The sequence below is a fragment of the Gouania willdenowi genome, chromosome 8 (genome assembly GCF_900634775.1).
Source record: "Gouania willdenowi chromosome 8, fGouWil2.1, whole genome shotgun sequence".
Classification (NCBI taxonomy): domain Eukaryota; kingdom Metazoa; phylum Chordata; class Actinopteri; order Blenniiformes; family Gobiesocidae; genus Gouania; species Gouania willdenowi.
Window position 1 is genome coordinate 12135781 of NC_041051.1, and position 21416 is coordinate 12157196.

General features: G+C 38.7%; 1 protein-coding gene across 3 annotated transcripts in view; it reads left to right on the plus strand.

Moving 5' to 3' along the window:
- The window catches only part of grin2aa (glutamate receptor, ionotropic, N-methyl D-aspartate 2A, a), a 198846-nt gene that overhangs the window by 164992 nt on the left and 12438 nt on the right, over positions 1 to 21416 (plus strand). For all 3 annotated transcript variants that reach the window (XM_028454435.1, XM_028454434.1, XM_028454436.1), the window contains 6 exons: positions 4568 to 4739; positions 7118 to 7271; positions 8800 to 8925; positions 9026 to 9255; positions 15066 to 15226; positions 20426 to 20515. In XM_028454435.1, the coding sequence (XP_028310236.1) occupies positions 4568 to 4739; positions 7118 to 7271; positions 8800 to 8925; positions 9026 to 9255; positions 15066 to 15226; positions 20426 to 20515 (933 nt within the window). The remainder of the gene's footprint in view (positions 1 to 4567; positions 4740 to 7117; positions 7272 to 8799; positions 8926 to 9025; positions 9256 to 15065; positions 15227 to 20425; positions 20516 to 21416) is intronic.

Sequence of the window (21416 nt, forward strand, 5' to 3'; positions counted from 1 at the left end):
GTAATGCGCAAAGTTTTTTCTGAGAATGTCAATACGGTAATGTTTGCAGTGGGGACCAAAACAAACTATCAAGCAGCAATTTTGACCTTTTTCTTTTCTTTTTGGAGTGAATGATGTTCGATTCATTGATGTTTATTGATATGGAAAACAACATTTTCATTGGTAGCAGCTTTAATTTCCCTGTCGAACAATACGTGTTTATTAGTGTCTTCATCATATCCATCAACACTTATTGACATGGATATAATTAGTCCGATGCAGATCGAAGGCCTTAGTTTGATTTAGATTTTCTCTCTTGCCCAAAGTTTAGACTTTTCCTAGACAATGAAACCACCCCTTTAGAAACACCCTACTTATACTGTTTCAAGATCAACACACAAATCATGGATGTCCAAGCAAAGTTTCCAGCCTCTCAGCAGTGTTTTATTGCAGCGTAAACAAAAACAAACACTGGGTCTTTTCTCTCCTAGACGAGAGAGACTATGTTTAACAAAATGCTGGCATATTTATAGTCCTGTTCCTAGCCCCCTGAGCCATTTGTTGTCTTCTCATTGGTTGGGTAAACCCCCAACCTGTTGCTGGCTCAGCTTTTTACTTCTCCAACGTCAGCATCTTCTACGCTCGTGCTCTTCTTCACCACAGGTGTCCTTCATGCACTCTCATCCAGGCAAAGCAAAGTTGAACTTGTGCTTCACTTGGCATCCACTCTGCCTGCAATAAAAAACCGGTAATGCAAACACCTGAATTTTAAAAAAACACTCAAAAATCGCCAAGAAGTTTTCACGCTTTCGTGAGGAGGAATTTCAGACGTTTCAATACTTAAGTGTGTTGCAAAAGTGCCATGGAAACACTTTTTCTGCAAACACAGAATGTGAGGTATCTGGTCACTCGACGTGGCGTACCTGGTCACATGACCACTTATCTCCAAGAAAACATGGCATGGTAAGTGTTAACATAAGAGGAGACTGGGACATTTCTTAATATTATACTGAAAAATGATTACTGCCACATTATACGTGAAACAACAAAGGAATGCGTAGTGTTATAAGGAGGTTCTGAGAGTCTGTCTTCCTGCAGAGAAGTCACGCGGGATGAGATTTCACAGGAGTTGTGAGGTAAAACAGCCTTCAATGGAAACGCGTTCACAGCGCAATTATAATTTGTCGACATTTCAAAATATGGCTTTTATTTAGCGGGAATCTGTAATGAAAACCCGGCTAATGTCTCCTATCACTGTCTCACTTCTCACACCCTTCCTGAAGTTTATGAGCCCTGAACCAAGGGTCATACCAGCATGTGGTCCTAGCTACAGGCTAGGTACACACGTAGATACGTTCCGTAAGTTGAAATCCAACTCTTGTCACAACATCAGTATTTTTCCTCCTACATTATCACAATAATCTGCTGAGCTCAGCAACTAAACTCCCTCCCTGCCAATTTTAACCAGTGCGCAAGTATTGATGCAGTACATTGTCACAAAGTACACGGTGGTGCTGAATCATAGCTTGTAACCAGGGTCAATTATAATTGTAATTGAGTATTTGATAATTAATTACAATTATGGTTTAATTGTAATATAAAAAATATGTTTCTGTCATAATCTTAATTAAATTATAATTGAGTTCAGATAATTGACTTTGTAATTGTGATTGCCATGCAAATTCTCAAAAAATTGTCAATTTTACTTTAACGCAAAACTGGGGAACCATGTCACAGTTCTATGCACAGTTGTACACATACAGTATGTAGTTAACAATTATTAAAATGTTTCATATCAAGCTTTCCCACATTTTACCATTTCAAAAAATATTAAAACCTATATTTTCAATGATTAAGTAGTCTTTTTCCAATAGATAGGAAATAAATTAGATGTAGATATTTGTTTTTAGTGTATTTTACATCTTATTTAGGACCTGTTATCATAGGAGATGCTAACAGAATGCTAACACAAGGAAGATTAACTTTTATTAGGTTATTTATTCCAGGCTCAGTAATTGTGATCAATTTTAACTGAACTTTAGTAATTGAGAACGTAGTTGTAATTGACTATCTGAGGATAAAAAATCAAATGTAATTTAAATGTAATTAGAAAGAATGCTGGTAGCTGTGATTGTAATTTAATTTTAATTGAACATGGATAATTGAAAATATAATTTAACTGAAAAAATAATTAGTAAATGACCCGAACGCTGCTTGTAACTGAGTTGTGGGTGATAGTTGTATGCATATTTGGTCAATAATTGGCTACAATCCCATGTGACTGCAAACATATTTAACAAAGTTAACTCTGTAACTGCTACTCGTGCACGCACACCCAGCTCATGAAGCAGTCATGGGGGTTGGATGGAGGGAAAGGCTGACAGAGACTTTCATCCAGAAGCACTTTGAAATAGGGCCGTGGAAAAAGTATCTCCGAGGAGGGACAGAAACACACATTCACATTCTAATACACACTCTCTGCTGCCACATGTCAACTCACTCACAGGTCAATGCGCACTGCAGCGTTCCCTTCTCCCACAGCGCGATTCCCACTCAAGCAACTGCACTGTCCATTTGGAGGAATGGGATAGATGGAGGGGATGAAAGAGGCAAAGATCTGGGTTGGAAGTGTATCCATGCATGGAGAACCAGAAACTCACTCATCCAGGCTGGGCCTATAAGAACAAGCCACACTTACACTAACTAACGCACACAATCACAAACAGACCCCCACTGCCCTCTCTAGAGACCCTTCAGGCCCTGTAGTGTTACTATATCTAGTTGGCCCGGCAACTTGGTAAACAGCCTCCATTATGTCACATGCTCTGACTGCCTGAGCTGAGCTGAGCTGAGCTAAATGGGAGCGCTGTGGTCATGGATGTTGCTGGAAGAGCTTTTGCCTCCATGCTTTTTACATACTCAACTTACTTGTATAAATGTAAACCCTTTTATGTATCAGGGCTATCCCAATAATGGCCCCTGAGCCACTTGCAGCCAAGAATCAGCTCACAACAGGGTCAACATGTGTCCGCACAAAAAAGCTGGAAAACAATTTTTTCAATCACAAAGGTGTGACCTATACAAATTTTAGATTTGACAAACTAATAATAATAATAATTATTATTATTATTATTATTATTATTATTATTATTATTAGTTATCAATTACTAGACATCTCAGGTGACCCTAATTAAACTCCAGGGGACCCCAATTAAAAATTAATGAATAAGTGCAATTTGTTTAACTCTAATAAATGTTTCTGCATTTACATTTACATTTACAGCATTATTAATGTAAGGCAACAACATTTGTGTGTATTAAGTGTTTGTGTATAATCTAATATGTCGACCTATTAGGCCTTAAACAATGTAAAACACATTAGTTAGATGTCATAGGATTCACATTTGCTGTAAATATTCTAGTGTATGTTTATTAAGTGTATCATGCATTTCCACAATTACAGAAAATTGCTTTAAAAATCATCCTCGGTGTGAGAAACACGTCATTACTTTTAAATCCAAACCTGCATCGATATATTGATCCTCCAGCTGCAGACAAATGGAGTTTGAGGCTTTTTTTTTGATCATTTACTGTATATTGTTAACCATCAGTGTGCGTCTTTTTAGAATGATTCAACAGCAATATGTTGCCTGAAGTAAATGTCATTTTAAAGACGTAGCCAATGAAAAACGTAATAAGGTTTTATCTTTGAAGGTAACGGCTGTCACCACGGACACTTTTGTGAATGTTTGTGGTTTGTGTCTTAGTTTTTTTTTTTTTTTTTTTTTTTTTTTTTTAGTTTGCATCCATGTGATTAAACTAAAGGACGAGGTTATCGTCTTCTAATTAGCACACATCTAAAAGTGAAATGAGACTCCCAGGTGGCTGAAAGTCAATCTGTGCTCTTGTTTTTGAGTGCGTGTACGTGTGTGTGTGTGTGTGGGCGCGCGTGTGTGTGTGTAAACACTGTCTCAAATCTATTGCTCTAGATCTGCACAGATGGTAAGACGCTTACAGATGCAGCGCCATCAAAACCTTCCTGTCTCAAGACTCAAGGAGAAAGTAACCAGGCGCATATTTTTTAAGTTTTCTGTGAATTTTTAATAGTTTTGACCTTAGGTTCAAAGAGAAAGAGGTGCAGTGTGCTAATTGTGTTTCAGAACGACACACACACACACACACGCACGCACACGCGCACACACAATAAATTAATAGGGTAAAACAGGAAAAATATTGTCCTGAAAATGACATTTCATAACCAAATCCTTTAAATTTTAGGATTAGGGTTAGAAGGAATATAAAGTAATTCAATAGATTACGTTATATAACATGTCATATTATAACGTGTATCCACTTTTCTACATGACATCTGGGCATCAATTCATACAAATATAAATATAAGAAAAGAAGAAGCATACTGTATGTGTGTAATAATCAAGTATTCCAGGGTTTTGTGTTTTTCAGAAGCGGAACTATGGTGGCCAAATGTAAATGTGTTCTTGTGTTTCTATCTGTCAACACAAACAGATTGAATATATGTTTGTTGTGGTAATTAATCCAAGTTGTTTATCTTTTTGTGTTTCTGCAGTAACACAACTGAGGGTGGTGGAATTAATATCAAAAAGTGTTGCAAAGGTTTTTGCATCGACATTCTTAAGAAGATTGCCAAATACGTCAAGTTCACCTACGACCTTTACCTGGTGACCAACGGTAAACATGGCAAGAAAATCAACAATGTCTGGAATGGGATGGTGGGAGAGGTAAAAAAAAAACAACACTTTTTTAACTGCATGATTGTGTGAGAGTGATTGATACGACGCTGAACTATGAGTCAATAATAAGCCCTCTGCAGTCAGACAACAGGTCAATATCACATGGTAATCAAATGTGTTTGCATGGAGAGATCACAGTCAGTGGGTGATGCATCCTCTAAGTGTCTGTCTACCATTGAAAAGCCTTAGTTTGTCTAAACCGTTCTGTAATATACTTTCACCATTGCTAACTCAACTGATGCGTATAAAGCATTTAATAAAGTGATTTATTGTGTGTTATTCATAACTTTTGACGGATGGGCTGACACAAATGACACCTTGACATTAGCAAACAAGACACATTTTGATGAAGTACTGAAGTGAAATAAAAACCATTTGCACTAAATCCCAAATCAATAATTTTTTAAAGTAAATTTCCTCAATTAGTCTTGTCTCTTGGCTGTAATAATGATTAACACTGTAAAAGGGAACTAGTGGAAATCTGCAAAGTTAGATAGCTTCTTGGCTTAAGTATATAAATAAGCAGCACTATAACACAATTCATATGTAGCTTTAAAAAAAAAAAAAAGAAAATTTTTAACTGAGCTGGGTCACTTATATTACAGTGTGGGCCACAAAAATGTGATTGTCTGATCCAAAGTTCACATTATCAACATTAATATGAGCATTTAGAAAAATGATCATTCTGAGCATTAACACAGGAAGAAGTTAAGGGTTTTGGTCCGATTTTGGAGTCGTTCTGTATGTTTTCCTGTCATTTCGTGTAACTTTGTTGTCGTTTTGTATAATTTTTTGGTCATTTTGTTGATTTTTGTATGTTTTGGAGTAATTTGGTGTATCTTTGTTGTCGTTTTGTATGTCTTTTTGTCATTTAGTTAATTTTTGTAGGTTTCTGTAGTATTTAGTTGTATTCAAATTGTCTTTTGTGTTTTTGTCTCCCTTTTGTGTGCTTTTGTTGTCATTTTGTGTATTTTGTTTTGTATGTTTTTCATATTGGGGGTATGCTACGAATCTAGATTACCTCTTATCGCACTAACTTCCAGGATTTAATCAGTGTGTGCTGTCATACAAAGCTTGTTGGAGCTTAATCACTATGGCAATGAATGCTGAACCGCTAACCTGGTCGGCAACAGGTTTTGCTCTAGCTCGGATGTTAGCGAGTCCTAAAGCCCCGCCTCCTGACCAATTTGATCTCTTAGAAAACGACGTACCCATTGATAGAAGATCCCGGTTGGTGCAGATCTGACAGCTGATTTTATAAAGAAGATAATTAATGATAAATGCAATCCTTTTATTTACCGATGACAACCTTTACCTTTAGGAAATATATAGATTTATAGCTAATGGTACTGATTTACAGTTAGCGGATCAAGCCTGTGTGCGCGGATGGCTGAAGTAATTAATTCATTCATTCATTCATACGCTGGAGCTGCAGGAACATTCACAATGTGCTCTCATCCCAGTGTGTGTGATAGAGGTCTACTTGAATAGAAACACGTGTGTGCTGTAATAAAGTTTAACTGCAGAGCGCTGTCTGTTTATCATCCAATGGATTAATATGATAAATAATCTTGCGTTGTTGCGTATTCACGGTGTCAGCAGCTTCCTGCCTGAGTTCTCTCATTCCTGCCTTTTCTGTAACAACAGGGTTGTCTTTGGCCTGAAATATGGATTTGAATTATTCATAATGTTAAATTCAGCAACCTGGTTGGTACCAGGTTATGAAGTGGATCAGATCTGAGCGAGTAGAAAAGCTCCGCCTCCTGCTGTGCGTTGGCCGCAGTGTGGCTCTCCACTGTCATCATGGATTTATTTTCATTATATTTGTTTAGGATCATAAGCTGTTCCTCCATTCATTAAAGACGCTCAGTCTGCCAGTTCTCTCCGGTGATTTGTCAGACGCTGCAATCTCCACCCCTTTCATGTGCACGCGCACATAGCGAGGCTGTAATCACTTGGCTTCATTTAGCGTGTTGTGATCACAGGTGATCGACGGTCGTAAGACAGCTCCTGTCTGACAGGGAATGTTTGGTTAGTTGAAGCCAGCTAACTGAGATTAATCCTATCTAGATTCGTAGCATATCCCCATTGTGTATTTTGTGGATGTTTTATGTGTCTCTCTGTATTATTTTCATTGTTTTTGGAGTTATTTTGTACATTTTTATACATAATTTTGTATTTTGTACATAATTAGCCCGAGGGCCGCATGTGGCCCCAGGGCCGCCAGTGTCTCTGTCTGCACTAAACAGTTATGAATTCCTGCACAAGCAAATGTTTGCAATTACTACATACCTCACTTTATAAACAAACATGTTTTGCTTAATGTATTCTAAGTTAGTGATGATTCTTTGTCTCTTTCTACAAAGGTGGTCTATAAGAAAGCCGTCATGGCCGTCGGATCTCTGACGATCAATGAGGAGCGTTCTGAGGTCATCGATTTCTCCGTCCCGTTCGTGGAAACAGGAATCAGTGTCATGGTTTCCCGTAGTAATGGAACCGTCTCTCCATCAGCTTTCCTTGGTAACTTTGATTAAAATGTTGTTATGGCTTTGTTGTCGGTCTCTGCAGTGTTCAAGAACATAAATAAATCACTAGTTGTTTGGTACTCTAGATCAGTGGTTTTTGAATCGATGTACCCCTTTTGTTCGAATACAACATTTTGCTCAGAATACTATAAAAACTATAGGACATAATGATGGAATTAATGAGTGATAACACACATTTTAAATGATCTCATTTTGTAAACAAGTGGAATGAAACAGTATTCAGTGCAGTGGTTCCCACCCTTTTTTGGATCCTGACCCCATTTTAATATTTTATGGCGACCCCAAAGACATTTTTTCCAGAATTAGTTTTTTATCATGTTGGAGCTCATATATATATATATATATATATATATATATTTTTTTTTTTTTTTTCTTTACTGCATTTTAGTTGAACTACATTTATATTTCACAAGGTGAAAGTATAGAAATACAGTTGTTTAAAGCAGTGTGTGCTATTATAATAAAAAAAGAATAATAATTGAAAAAAATGTAAAATCTATTTAAATTTTTCTGATATTTCAGGTGACCCCCGATGGGGTATTGACCCCAAGGTTGAAAAACACTGATTTAGTGGCTCCTGAATAGATATATTTCTATAGTTTTTTATCATTTCCGGTCATCACACTGACACTTTCCTCTCTCTCATCTCTCTTTCAAGTCCCCCCTGTAGTGTGACCATGTACCCCTAGGGGTGCACGTACCCCCATTTGAGAAACACTGCTCTAGATGATGTTGTTTTGAATGTGTGTGTGTTTGTGTTTCATTTTTGAGCTACAAAGCTGACAACATAATACAGTTCTGTAACCCTGCTGTCAATACTTCTTTCATCTGAGGGATTTAGCTCGGCTACTACATTGAGCCTCCCTTACCTGTGAAGGACTTAACCGCAGGATTTTGATTTGAGAGACCACGAGTATCCCTGCTGTGTGTTGTTATGTCACGTTCTTTTAATACCAAGTGCTTCAGCAATAACACTCAAGTTTATGCCCACAGAATATGATAGCATGGAGATAAAAGTTTAAAAAGGACTAACGAGAAGAAAGAAAAGAGCAGAGTACATGGACGCGCACAGTTGCGCACACACACAGTCATGCATGCGCCGCGTATTTAGTGCTGAGAACGTGACAATTATGAGAGCTTAGCAGGAAAACTCCCTCATGGCCAGCACACACGTACTTCCCTGACCCACACAAACACACTGCATAAGCATGTGCTAGCAGTGCACTCCCAGACATTAAGGCAGAGTTTAATCTCTGCAGCACTGTAGTGAGCTCAGTGAGAGGAAGCAGTGCTGACACCAGGGCTTACTGTACTGTACACAGACAAATATGAGCTTTTCTGGTGACTGGAGGTTTCCGCATGGCCACATCCTGCCCTTTATAAAGTTTTTTCCCTTATTGTGTATAAATATGTGGGCTACCAACAGATGTCAATGTAACAGATGGATCATGGTATGTATCTAAATGTTGACACTCTGTTCTCCTGTTTTTTCTCTCTTTCAGAGCCATTCAGTGCATCAGTGTGGATAATGATGTTTGTAATGCTCCTACTGGTGACTGCAATGGCTGTCTTTATGTTTGAGTACATTAGTCCTCTTGGCTTTAACCGAAACCTGGCACAGGGAAAAGGTAAGCACCAATGCAGATGTTTTATGTGTCTTTTAAGCTTTAGTTTTGTAGTCTTCTTTATCTAATATTCTGTTTTTATCGTTTCCTCCTTTTGTTTTAGACCCCCACGGTCCATCCTTCACGATGGGAAAGGCTGTTTGGCTGCTGTGGGGTCTGGTCTTTAATAACTCTGTGCCTGTGCAAAACCCAAAGGGTACCACCAGTAAGTTCATTGTCTCCGTGTGGGCCTTCTTTGCTGTCATCTTCCTGGCCTCCTACACTGCCAACCTGGCTGCCTTCATGATCCAGGAAGAGTTTGTTGACCAAGTCACTGGGCTTTCCGACAACAAGGTAATTTATTAGATGAAAAAGTTGACTGATTTAAGGATTGTTTATTTCCGCTAGGATCTAAGGATAGCATGAAGTTATTTGTGTGAGGAAATAAGACCATGCCAACTTTACATGGTTCTCCAGAGGGAGTCAAAACCCAGGGCATGGATTAAGTTTTGCTCAATATTGAACTGATCATGCTTCCACATTATTACAAATATGCTCAAGGATAATTTAGTACTGAGTGGATTTTAAATATAGATGCACCGATACCAATACTAGTATTGGGCCGATACATAATATACCGTACTAGTTACTGTAAATCGATACCAAGAACCGATGCCCATTACAAGCAATTGCTATGAATGGCGGCCTCTCATTTTTGTTGCATACTGTATTTATGGGATTGGCCACCAGTGGGAACCGCTACGATAAGGAATTAGAAAACGGACTTTGCTCCAGATCACACACACAATGCTAGTGTTCACCTGCATGAACAGGTTTTTAAACATCTGAGTTTTTACCACACCTTGAGTGGCGCACCAAGTTTCTGCAACCCAGGCACACCGGGTGCACAGCCGGTGCGCATGTTCATCCTTGTGAGATGCTGAATGAGCTTTGTCTGTGATCACCGCCGGCTCCCTTTCCACCTCTTCACTCAGGCAGGTTAATCTTAGTGAACCACAGCCCTGAATAATGACGGAGTTTAATCCAACTGAATGAGACGACGCTCAAAGGTAGCCCTGCCTCTCCTCAAAGGAGAGCAGACTTTGTGTCCACACCTCAGCCTGTGGGTGCTCAGTGCAGGATGTGCTGCTTTAAATAGGGGCCACTTTGGTTGAAAGCAGAAACACAAAGACTCACAACTGTCTATGCAGAGATGATCCTTCCCATCAAAAAGAACCTGCCTCTCACTTTCCCCCAATAAAGCTTTGTTCAGAGACATACTATAGCATGCTGACTGAAGTTTGATATTTCATTCAAAGGACAGGACAATAGGTTCATGTGTTTTATGTCTGAAATTTAAATACAGTAACAAAGAGTCAGATTTTTATTAGTCAGTTTTATAGTAATTTTTAAAAATTTATGGGAACACTTTACTTAATGTTTTATACATAAGGCAGACAGTACGCTGTTATTATCTATCATTGGCATGAATAAGGTGTCATGAAGGCTGTCATTAAGCTGTCATTAAGTGTCGTTTGCTAAATTATGACACTTTTGGAGCTATGTTGGCATTTTTGGGTTAGGTGGTGGGATCTAGTGGGGTTAAGTAGGGTTGTGGTAACAAACGACACTTAATGTCTTCATGACACCTTATTCATGCCAATGACAGGTGTCATGTTAATAGTGACAGCCTAATGTCAGCCTTTATGTATAAAACTTAAAGTAAAGTGTTAGCTTTTTTTCTTTATCAATATGTGTTGTAATTAACAAGTAAAGAAGAAAATAAAACCTGTCTCTCAATTCATTGCATTTTACATAATGTTATTTTGTGTGTGTTTTCGTGATTAGACGTATCATTATTGTTACTCGGGATCAGCAAATATTCAGATCTAATTATCGGTATTGTATCGGTGCATCCCTAATTGTGTTAATTTTGTCATCCTTGTCAAAGCAACTTCATTATATTTTTTTATGAGGGCAACTCTGTTTTATCTAATGAAGCTAAATAGATTGTAAACATTAACATTATCTGCATCCATTGTCAGTTCATTCACTGGCTTTAAGTTATGAAGCTTAAAACTGTTGTAGGAAATGGTTTGCACGTCCATTTCTATTAGGTTTGTCGAGGATCTGTACAAGCAGTCAGAGGAAGGGAGGAGAATAGAAAGGTCAAACCTAATGTAGAGAAAGGGGGAAAAGTCGAGACAAGGGAGTAGGGAGTTCTTGGTGGGAACAGATGTACAGGAAGGCCATACCAAGGAGAGGTTGATAGAAAGGGTTTGACAACAGACAGAAGAAGTAAAGGGTAGGGGGGGGGGGGGTGGTGGGGGATGGCTACACAGGGGCATCAACAGGCATGAGGGCAAAGGACACACATGACGTTACAGGGAGATGATCCAGGCAGATATGGAACAGGTTGGTTTAGGTAGGAAGTGCAGGTGCTGCGAGGAAGGAAAAGAAGAGAAAGGAGTAAAAGAGAAGATGCAAGTAAGTATTTCTTCAGATCCTAAAAATACATTGACCGAATGTGAGGCATATTTAAATGGGTGTGTGATTTAAAATTGCATTTGATAAAAAAAAGTAAACAGCTTCATGTGACTCAGCAAATTTCATGGTTAGCATTCCGACTTTTACCATACTGTGCCTATTAGAAAGCATTAACAACCACTTCACTATTAAAACTTTAGGTTACTCTCGTAACCCCGGTTCTATGAATAATATGAGTGCGATGTCTCACTATAGCTCATATCCCATAGTGAGACATCTCACGAAATATTATGAAATAAAACTATCGGTTTGTGTAAGCCTACAGGCATGGGGGGCTTTGTCATCATTGCTTGCATAAAAAAAATTCTAATTGATTCCATGTATTGCAATCATTTTAATAACTGAAATCGATATTTTTCTATTTATTTTTGGTTCAGAGACACGAGAGGAGGCAGACGTCAGATCTGCATCCTCTTGTTGAATGAGCCCAGACCCCCCAGGCTGAGCTTGTGGGCTGAGAGCCGATTGGCTACTTTCTAACTGTCAACTACACTGAAGAAACAAAACACACAAGGATGCAAGCGGTACATGTGCCTGCATGGATTGGGAAATGATAGACGTATACGATTATTCTTATTCTGTGATTTATTTCTCTTTAAATCATCACCAAAATCCTTGATTACTGTAATTTAAAAAGTTTGAGAAAAGATTTAGTTTAAATGTTCCATTGGTTTTATCTAAATTAGTTTTCTTTCAAAGTATGTGTCATTTTGAATAATTATGGCTTACTGTTGTGCCAGAAAAGTTCAACCCAAGAAATGATTGTGATAAACTTCACATTAGTAAATACCCTTTATTAAACACCCTTATGTTCAACTTTTTTGATACATCAGCAGACTGGGAGAGAAGTGTATTTCCTGGACATTACGGCACTAACAGGTCTGGGAGGTTAAATGTTAGGAGCTTTATATGCTAAAAGGAAGACTTCAAAATAAATTCTAGATTTTACAGGAAGCCATTGATGAACAGCCAATAATGTCCTTCATCCTGACAGTAAAGAGTTACTAACCTAGTGTAGGTCTAACAAATGCATTGATTAGTTTTTCAGCGTCATACTGAGCCGAGGTGTTCCTGATTTTAGAGATATATGTTCTTGGAAAAAGGCAGTCTTTGAGATTTGCTTGATGTGAGAGTTAAAGTATAAGTCGGTATCAAAGATAACACAGGTTTTACTCGGTGGTACTGGGGTGACAGAGTAATGCCATCCAAAGATATTCTGGCTGTGATAATGGCCACGTGTACATGGGAGCTTTAATTCCTCTTTAAAGCAGCATAAAAATGTATTCCTCTTTAAGCTGATCATGTAAACACTTAATTCCTAATGCTTATTTAATTCTGAATTAAACTTAAATCTGAATTAAGCGGCTGGTTTATTCTGATTTTAATTCTGAATTAAATATTTCCTATTTCTTGTAAACACTTAACTTGCTTTATACCGCTTTAAGTTAATTCGGGTCGTTCTGTGCTTGCGCAACTTACAGTGATGACACGCTGGTGACGACATAATCCAAGATGGCGGCGGCCCGGACTCCAGCAAAGACTATTTAATAAGAGCCTTAAAAGACATGGATATAATGAAAAGAGTGGATGGACAGAAGCATAAACATGCAGACTTTCACACGGACACACATTGACTTATTAAACACACATGGACCTCAGGAAACGTGGTAAATGGAACAGGCTTCACCGGACGGCTGGCACTAGGACCTGGAGGCGGAGTAAATGTGTCCCCGTACTGTATTCACAGGCTGTAATATCACCAAGTTTATCATTTTACCTGTTGTTAGAGCTACTATCTTTACCAGGGAGCAAACTTTTTATTCCTGGTGATTATTTTACGGCGGTTTACTGGGCTTTTTACGGGTCATTAGTTCCCATCTCCCTTCCGCTCCGCGGTTCAAACTGAAACCGTGTGTTATTGTCGAGCTGTTGCTTCAAAACTACAATCAAAACAAAGGTGAAAACACTTCTCATGTGTGGTCGTCTGTGTTATAGCCGACAATAAAAGGTTTGTTGTGTGTTTTTCCTGATAGATGTGATACGTCACATTCTCTCCCTGTCCAATCAGAGCTTTCCCAAACCCCAGAACTAAAGCGGAATTAACTAAAGCGGAATAAACCGTTTTTCGGGAATTACTATTTCCATGTAAACACGAAGCAGAACACTTTCATTTCGAATGATTTAATTCGGAATAACTAATTCCAAAAAAAAAAGCATAATGTAACCGTGGCCATTGTGTCTCTCAGGTGCTTTGAAAATCACTTCTGTTTTGTTCTGGTTAAAAAGGAGAAAGGTATCACCAACACCCTGACTGTACTGATTATTAATTGTACTTTCTACTTTCTTTCTTCAAGCATTTCCGTCCCTTCCTCACACATTTGTCATCCCATCCTTCTGGTAAAAGTTGGTCTTTCTCTCATCTGTCTACATGGTGTAACTGCATAATAGCACGGGCTACTTTTTAAGGTTAACACTTTCTCGCTTCACTTAAAATGCATCTTTCGATCGTTCAGTTCCAGAAACACAGATGGGCTTCTAAGAGGTTTCTGAAACCAAAAATGATGTCAAAATTAATGAAATAAGATAACTGTAAAAGGGTAAGTGAATTTTTGTAATTGTAACATGAATTAAACAACAATATTGCAGATGAGCTGATAAGACTGCGTGCCCTGTCACGTTGAATTAGTGTCTTTTCTTTGTTAAGAAGTCAACCTGGACAAAAGTAATACATTTTTAAAAGTTTTACCAGACAAATAAATTAATCTGTGATGGAAAATCCACTCATATCATCTCTTTAGGTCACAGAATTGATATAAATATGATATTTTGTTAGTCAAAATAGGCTTAAAACACTATCATGCTGTCAAGTTTTTGTGAAAGAAACCTGGATAACTTGAACAGCGCGCAAAAATACAATTGTCTACATTCTCCCCCAACTATTGATGCACTTCATTATTATTGAGCATCTTCTAAAAGTATTATCAGTAGTGAAAATAATTCCAGCAAGTTCATTTTGTCTCTTTTGTTAAGGTTTTGTTTATTCAGACAAGTTTTTTTTTCAGGAAATGTTATCTCTCCGACAACATTTCTAGAAAAAAACACTTGTCTGAATAGAATAACATGAATAAAGAAAACCATAACATACAATACAATAAAATGGCTTGCTTGATCTCCATTTCTCTGATAGGAGAATGCTGTCTTTACCTTTCTGTAACCTTTAAGATTCTATTCAACCCTTCGAGAAGCTGGAAAGAGGAAAATATGAGGGAAGGAGTGGAGAGAACTGAGAGAGAGGAGAGAGGGCCTCTCCTGAGGGTTATTGCTTGTCATGCTGACACATTTATTGCATGACATCATCTCAAACGTATGCTAGCTTATACGTATAGAAGCCTGACTTGTGTATGTGTCGTCACTCTGACCTGATTACACAACAGAGTTGCGTATGAATACTGGCCAATAGCCTGTTTAACATCACTAAATCAGTAGCCACACACAAACATGCTGTTACAAATGAATGTCGTCATTCACTTCTCCTTCTGAGTGTTAATCGCTGTTGTTGTTTCTGCATTTCCGACTTTTTTTACTTCCTTTTGGTTCTCCTTTTCCCATTAAAACAGTTTCAGAACCCGTACGCGTACTCGCCTCCATTCCGCTTTGGGACAGTTCCAAACGGATCCACCGAGAGGAACATCAGAAAGAACTACCCTGCCATGCACCAGTACATGGTGAAGTATCATCAAACTGGAGTGCAGGATGCACTTGTCAGTCTCAAAACCGGGTAAACAAACACATTCTGAGTCCTATTTGTAATTAAAGTGTTCAACAACAGCATTTCCTTATTTCCCCCCAAATACAAAATAAAAAAGGGTCTGTGTGTGAACATCTTGCATCTTTCTCATGCGTTTGACAGGCCCACTGAGACTGGGGATGAATGGGCTTCCTCATTGGGAGCAGCAGCAGTTATTTTTAGTACTGGTCTCTATAAGGGGACCAATTGTGTGTGTGTGTGTGTGTTTGTGAGAAAATAGGTATTTGAACAGAAAACAAACCAATGACAGATTGAAAGAGTGGAACAATGCGAGAGGGTCAGATGGAGAAACAAAGCTAGGGGTGGAGTGAAATGAAATGAACGAGAAGAAGGTAAGGGAAAGTGGTAACTCGTCAAACTATCACATGATCACATGGCAAAAGGAAGAACAAGGGTCGCATTCCAAGGACAGGTTAGAGTCAGCAGACATAGAAGGTGGAGGAAAGAGAAGTGTTGATTGGTATGAAAACAAGAGACAAATTAAAGCCAGTGCTCAAGGATTACATTTATTTGAAAACATATTAAGCAGTAGAGGTGTAACGATATCTAAATCTCAAGGTTCGGTATAATCACAGTAGTAACCTCACTCCATGATAATTATTGCGATATTGTGCAAAAACTCACGGTTTTAATAGGAAGGTATACAGTTTGCAGCAAAGCTGTCCATTGAGAAATTGTCTGTTCACTAATTTGACATTATTTATTATCATACTTTTAGATTTATGACATTATAAACTGAATACTGCCTATGAACAGATACAGATTCTTTTGCTAAAATGCAAAAATTTTAATCGTGTCAGGAACACTCTTAAAGTCAACACAGGTATAGAAACAGTCTAGCGCAAAATGCCTTATTCTGTGTTTAGATTCATTCTAGGTTTTTCTTGAGAAAAATAAACAAGTCAACATTTAAGGTTAGGAGTACCCACTAACCTTTTAAAGCCCTTGTTGTCAACAACAGAAAACGGCAGTAACTGTGTGACGTCTCTTTCTTTCTTGAGCCCTTGAGCTGAGGGATCCTGGTTGTAAACGCTTCCTTTATGCTGTGTTCACACCAAATGCGTCTTCTGCGGCACCGGACGCGTCTGCCGCACGAAACGTTCTGCAGGTTTTGCAGGATCAACAAATGCCCCCATTCACTTCATATGCGCGTTTGAAGCAAAGCCCCGCCCACCAGCGACACATCCAACTCGGTGAGTTTCACTGCCTGCTGAAGCGAGGACATGTGCTCCTTTTTCTCCTCTCATAAACATAAACCACCAGTGAAAAAAGCCGGTGTGATTAGCAGCTAATGCTATCCTAGATCAATGCTACAGAGATAACTTTTACCTGCTACTATCACCTCCTCGCTGATTCTCCTCCACGCCAAATCCTTCCTAGTCCGGTCCCGGTTATAAAGGTCATGTCATACAGCTCCAGGTGGTCACACACAGCTTCTACTCCATGGTTGAATGGGTGAACAGACCTTTGTCCGTGTTGTCATGCGAAACAGTCGCAGGAGTTCAATATTTTCAACTCTTGCGAATGTGTGAATATGACGAAAAATTGTGACCGCACTCGCACGGCCAACGCTCTTGACGTGCGGATTGGACCACACCACCGCATAAGAAAGATTTTGACTCTGGGACGCATCTATCCATTGACTTTGTATGTAATGCACAAACATTTTGTGATGCATCCGGTGTGAACACAGCATTAGAGTTTTTTCACCAAACTGGGTTGTTTGTTTGACACAATCCTTAAACTTTTCCGGGTTTGCCAGGTTTTTAATTGGCTTCTCGTGTAACTCGTATTTTCGTTAGAGTAGCGCACCTGCAGTGTTTGCATATGGTCCACCTTTTCTCCTTTCTGGTTTTTTGATGCGGTGAAACCAACATTTTTCCACACGTCTGACTTGTAGCTGCTGCGTCATGCACAAGTTCTTCAGACTCCACCGTTTCTACCTCGCTGCCACCATCCACCATGTTTCCTTTCCCCTCTGACCTCACACCGTGGCACGCCATTGGCTCAGCAGTCTGTAACCTAGGGAAAAGCCCCTAAGCATTATGGGACTTGTAGTTTACTCTGAAAAGGTCAGCTACAGCTAACCCAAAACTTAATTTTAAGCACAACGGCTGATTATTTTATACTGTGACATTACCATGACGATGTTGTCAATACCGTGACATTCCTATTAATCAGCCAAAGGATGAAAGGAGGTCAAAGAAAAATCTAAAGGACACAATTTGGACACAATGCTGATGAAAGGAAGTCTGTGATAGGTAATGCTTGTGGCCTGGGAACTGTCATTAGTACAACTTAAGATACAGGCTCGCAACATGGATAAGATGAAAGAGTAAGAAGCAATGAGAAACAGAAAAAAATAAAAACATGAGACTGTACTTTGGATCGTCATTTCCATGCCCCACGCCTCCTTCACAATCCCTCATCCATAAGTCATGAGCAAACTGTATGTAAACATGTAAGGATGGCTTAAACTCTTGCACTTTTAATACTCTCAGTTGTTTGTGGTCGTATGATGGTGTTGCTCACACTCATTGTTGCTCTTTGATGAAAAGCAGTTCCACGCGGGGCACACAAACAAGTGCTTTTAAGCTCATGTGTATCTGTGCACGCTCAGGCAGCTGCAGGTGTCTGCACTAATGCCCTCATTGATATTTCTATTCTGTGGTATTAGCAGATGAGCAACACTGCAGCGTTCAGCTATTTGATGCTGGATGGCTGGATTAGCTGTGATCACACGTAATGCTCACAGGCTTTACATACAAAATCTGTTGCAGCCACAAGAACTAGAACTATGCACAGAGAAGCCAAATTGATTAGTTTACATTTGGAGATTTCAATTATTATTAGTATCATGTATTATGTATTTTTTTTCATTTATTTCTTATCACACAATTAAGTGCAAAAGTCTTTTAAAGCCCAGGACCAATTACTAAAAGTGTTTTAATGCTTACCAGCAAATGTGGATATAACATAGGCAGAGGAAGGAGATTGTGAGGTTAGGAAGGGGGTATATAAAAAAAAAGGTACATTGATTAATTTCTAACCATGGTTGTCCACATACAGCTTAATTCAATAAGAATTGAAATAAGTAAAAGAAAACCACTTCAATCACTTAAGTAGTTGAATATTTTGATAGATTTTTGTACTTTGTGCTTTTCGGCCTATTTGTCTTCTGCACATGCAGTAACACAACAATGTACAGCCACTGTTTAGCTTAATGGCCAGAATCTTAATATCTCTAGGGGTAAAGCTAGGGAATTATGTCATATATCATCATATATGATAATGTTTGAAGTTACTTGAGTCACATAATGATGTTTGTCCCACTGGTCTTCAGCAGAATGTTCTAAACCGGACAATTATTTATATTTTGCTTATATCATGCTATATTAAGACCTTAAGAAATATGACATTTTCTTTCAACCCGGAAGTTGAGACGCACGGTTTCTTGGAGCGCCGCTTCTCCCCGTGTGAGTGCCTCCCATTTCATGACGTAGCCCTAGAGCCCTGGCAGCATGGGTAACATGGAGGAGCGTTTTGTGGAGCCTTACGTTTTCGACCCAGAGTCCAAATAGTCTTCTGTAAAGTAACGGTCACAGACTAACGGATGCTGGATGGTGTGTCCTGTGCTCCCAGTGATAAATTCCAGCCACTTCTGGCGAGTAGACTCTTCTTTAGGATGTTTGAAGAAATTCCAAGGACTTTCACAGTCGAACACGCATTTTCGGTTACCAGACTTTATTGTTTGGTACTAAAACAAAGACCGTTTCTTTACTGTGTGCAGACTGGATGAGTTGAACTGCTCGTTTTTCAGAAGAGGGCAGAGAAGCAGCTCAGAGAGCAGGATTATTGAGGATTTCTCAGAGATGCAGGAAGGAAGCCAATAAGACTTTGGGGGTGTTTTGATAAGGAATTAACATAGTAACAAGGTTTAAAGCTCAAAAAAGTTGATTTGCATGATATAGGACCTTTAAAATGAAATCCATATTTCTGTGTGTGACATTTCATTTCTGTTTCATTTCTATAACATTTTGCAAAAATCCATCTAACAATTGCACAGCCTGAGTCTGGCTGTATTGGATGATTTGAGTTGGATAGAAGATTTGAACCAATTAGAAATCTAGTTGAGTTGCTGAAACTTTTTCTGCAAAGGATGAAAAAAATATTCCCAACATTCCTTCCTTTAGTACATTTAGGCAGGGCTTCTCTGATATGCTGCTATTTTAAGAATCACTGAATTTTCTTTTCCAGGATTCCACTTCCACTGTAGTTGGAATCAGTCATGTCGTGTACCGAAAAAGCCGCCCGTGGGGGTGTAAAATAATATTTCCAGTCTCAGGTGGTGGCCATTTAACCGTGGTAAAGATGGCATTCAAAGGTGTTGATGAAATGTGGCAGGAAATTCTGTGCCGCTGCATTTCATTCACTAAAGTAAAGGTGCGACAGATCAGTGGTTGGTAAATCCGTCTTCAAGCAGTCAGAGCTATATCTGGACGGTGTTTGCAAACAGTCAAATAAAAAAATCCATGCGCACGGAGATGCACCACTGCACGTCTTATCCACATCCTCCCTTCACCACACACACACACACACACTCTCACACACACACACACACACACACTCTCCCCGTCCCAGTCATGTTTGGACACACATCTTGCATGTGGTTGAAGCTACTGTTGGGTTAAGCTAATTACACAGCTAAACTATCGGCTGCGAGAGGGTTAGATCTGACATTCAGTAAATGCCAGACAGTCACTGCACTATTAGCAAGGCTCTATGTGTGTGTGTGTGTGTGTGTGTGTGCACGTGTGTGTGTGTGTACTTGTGAGTAAAAGCATGCATGTGTGGGAACTGAGGTAGTATAAATGCAGTGGTTACTGAAGGCATCATATCAGATTGATATTGTGTGTGCGTGTGCGTGCATGTGTGTGTTTATGGACCCACTTCAAACTGTGTCCTCTACACTTTCTGTCACATTGGAGGTTAATTAACTTCACCACTTATTTGGAAGCATCATTATCGGAAAAATAATCCACTCCTCTGCTATCTGTCCTGCATTGTCCACACCTCATTAACCCTCATATTTTATGAAATCCCTCATATTTTGTCTTTATACCCTTCCTTCGTCTGTTGTCCTCTGTTGTTTTCTTTCTGATTTTACAGCAAACTTGATGCCTTTATCTACGACGCTGCTGTGCTGAACTACATGGCTGGAAGAGATGAGGGATGTAAGCTTGTGACCATTGGCAGCGGGTAACTCCTACTTGTTTATACCTTTCTTTAATTATTCTTTTTTTTTTTTTTTTTTCTGAACCTGGTTGTCTTTTATGGAAGCGTATTGCATTCATTCATTTTTTTGAGCACATTTTTTTTCTTCTGTTTTTTGGAGTAATGTTTTTTTCTGGTTTTCATGCCAATTGTTTCCTGTTTTTCTGACTCGTTTTTCTTTTTTGAAACAACAAATGCATTTATTTCTTTATTGAGAGCAAACATTGTTTAATTTGATGAACATGTACTTTCAACTTCATTTAAGACACTGAGAGATAGTTTTATCTTTAAGCCATAATATTGATGGCATTGCAATGAGTCTATCAATTTTACGCAGGCGCCTGAGGACTTTGCGGTTGTTCAGAAGGAAAGTCAATATGTCTGTTCTTGTGGGATTTCCTAGTATCTCGATAATTCAGAAAAGACATTTTCACGAAAAAATAGGTAAAAAAACAGGAAAAAAATTTGTCAGAAACACAGAAAAAAATGCCCCCCCAAAAAAAACCCAAATTATTCAGAAAAAATGTATTTTATTTTGTCAACTGAATCCAATGTAATCGACATATAAACTTCCGTTTCTTACTTTGCTCTTACATAACTTTTCTGACATTTTCTTCGACGCCTTGTTTTTATTGTTTTTATAGGGATTTATTCAATTTTACTTCTTTGTCTTCGTTGCTTCATCAAAACTTTTATTGGAGAAATAGAATTCCAGTGTTTTTTTTTTTGTTTTTTTGGTCAAAATTAGGGGTGGGAACCTCTGGGTACCTCATGATACGATGCGATACGCGATACACAGCTCACGATAACAATTATCTCACAATATGACAATATTGCGATTAGAACATTTTTTTTTTTAAAAATACAATTTTTATTTTATATCTCT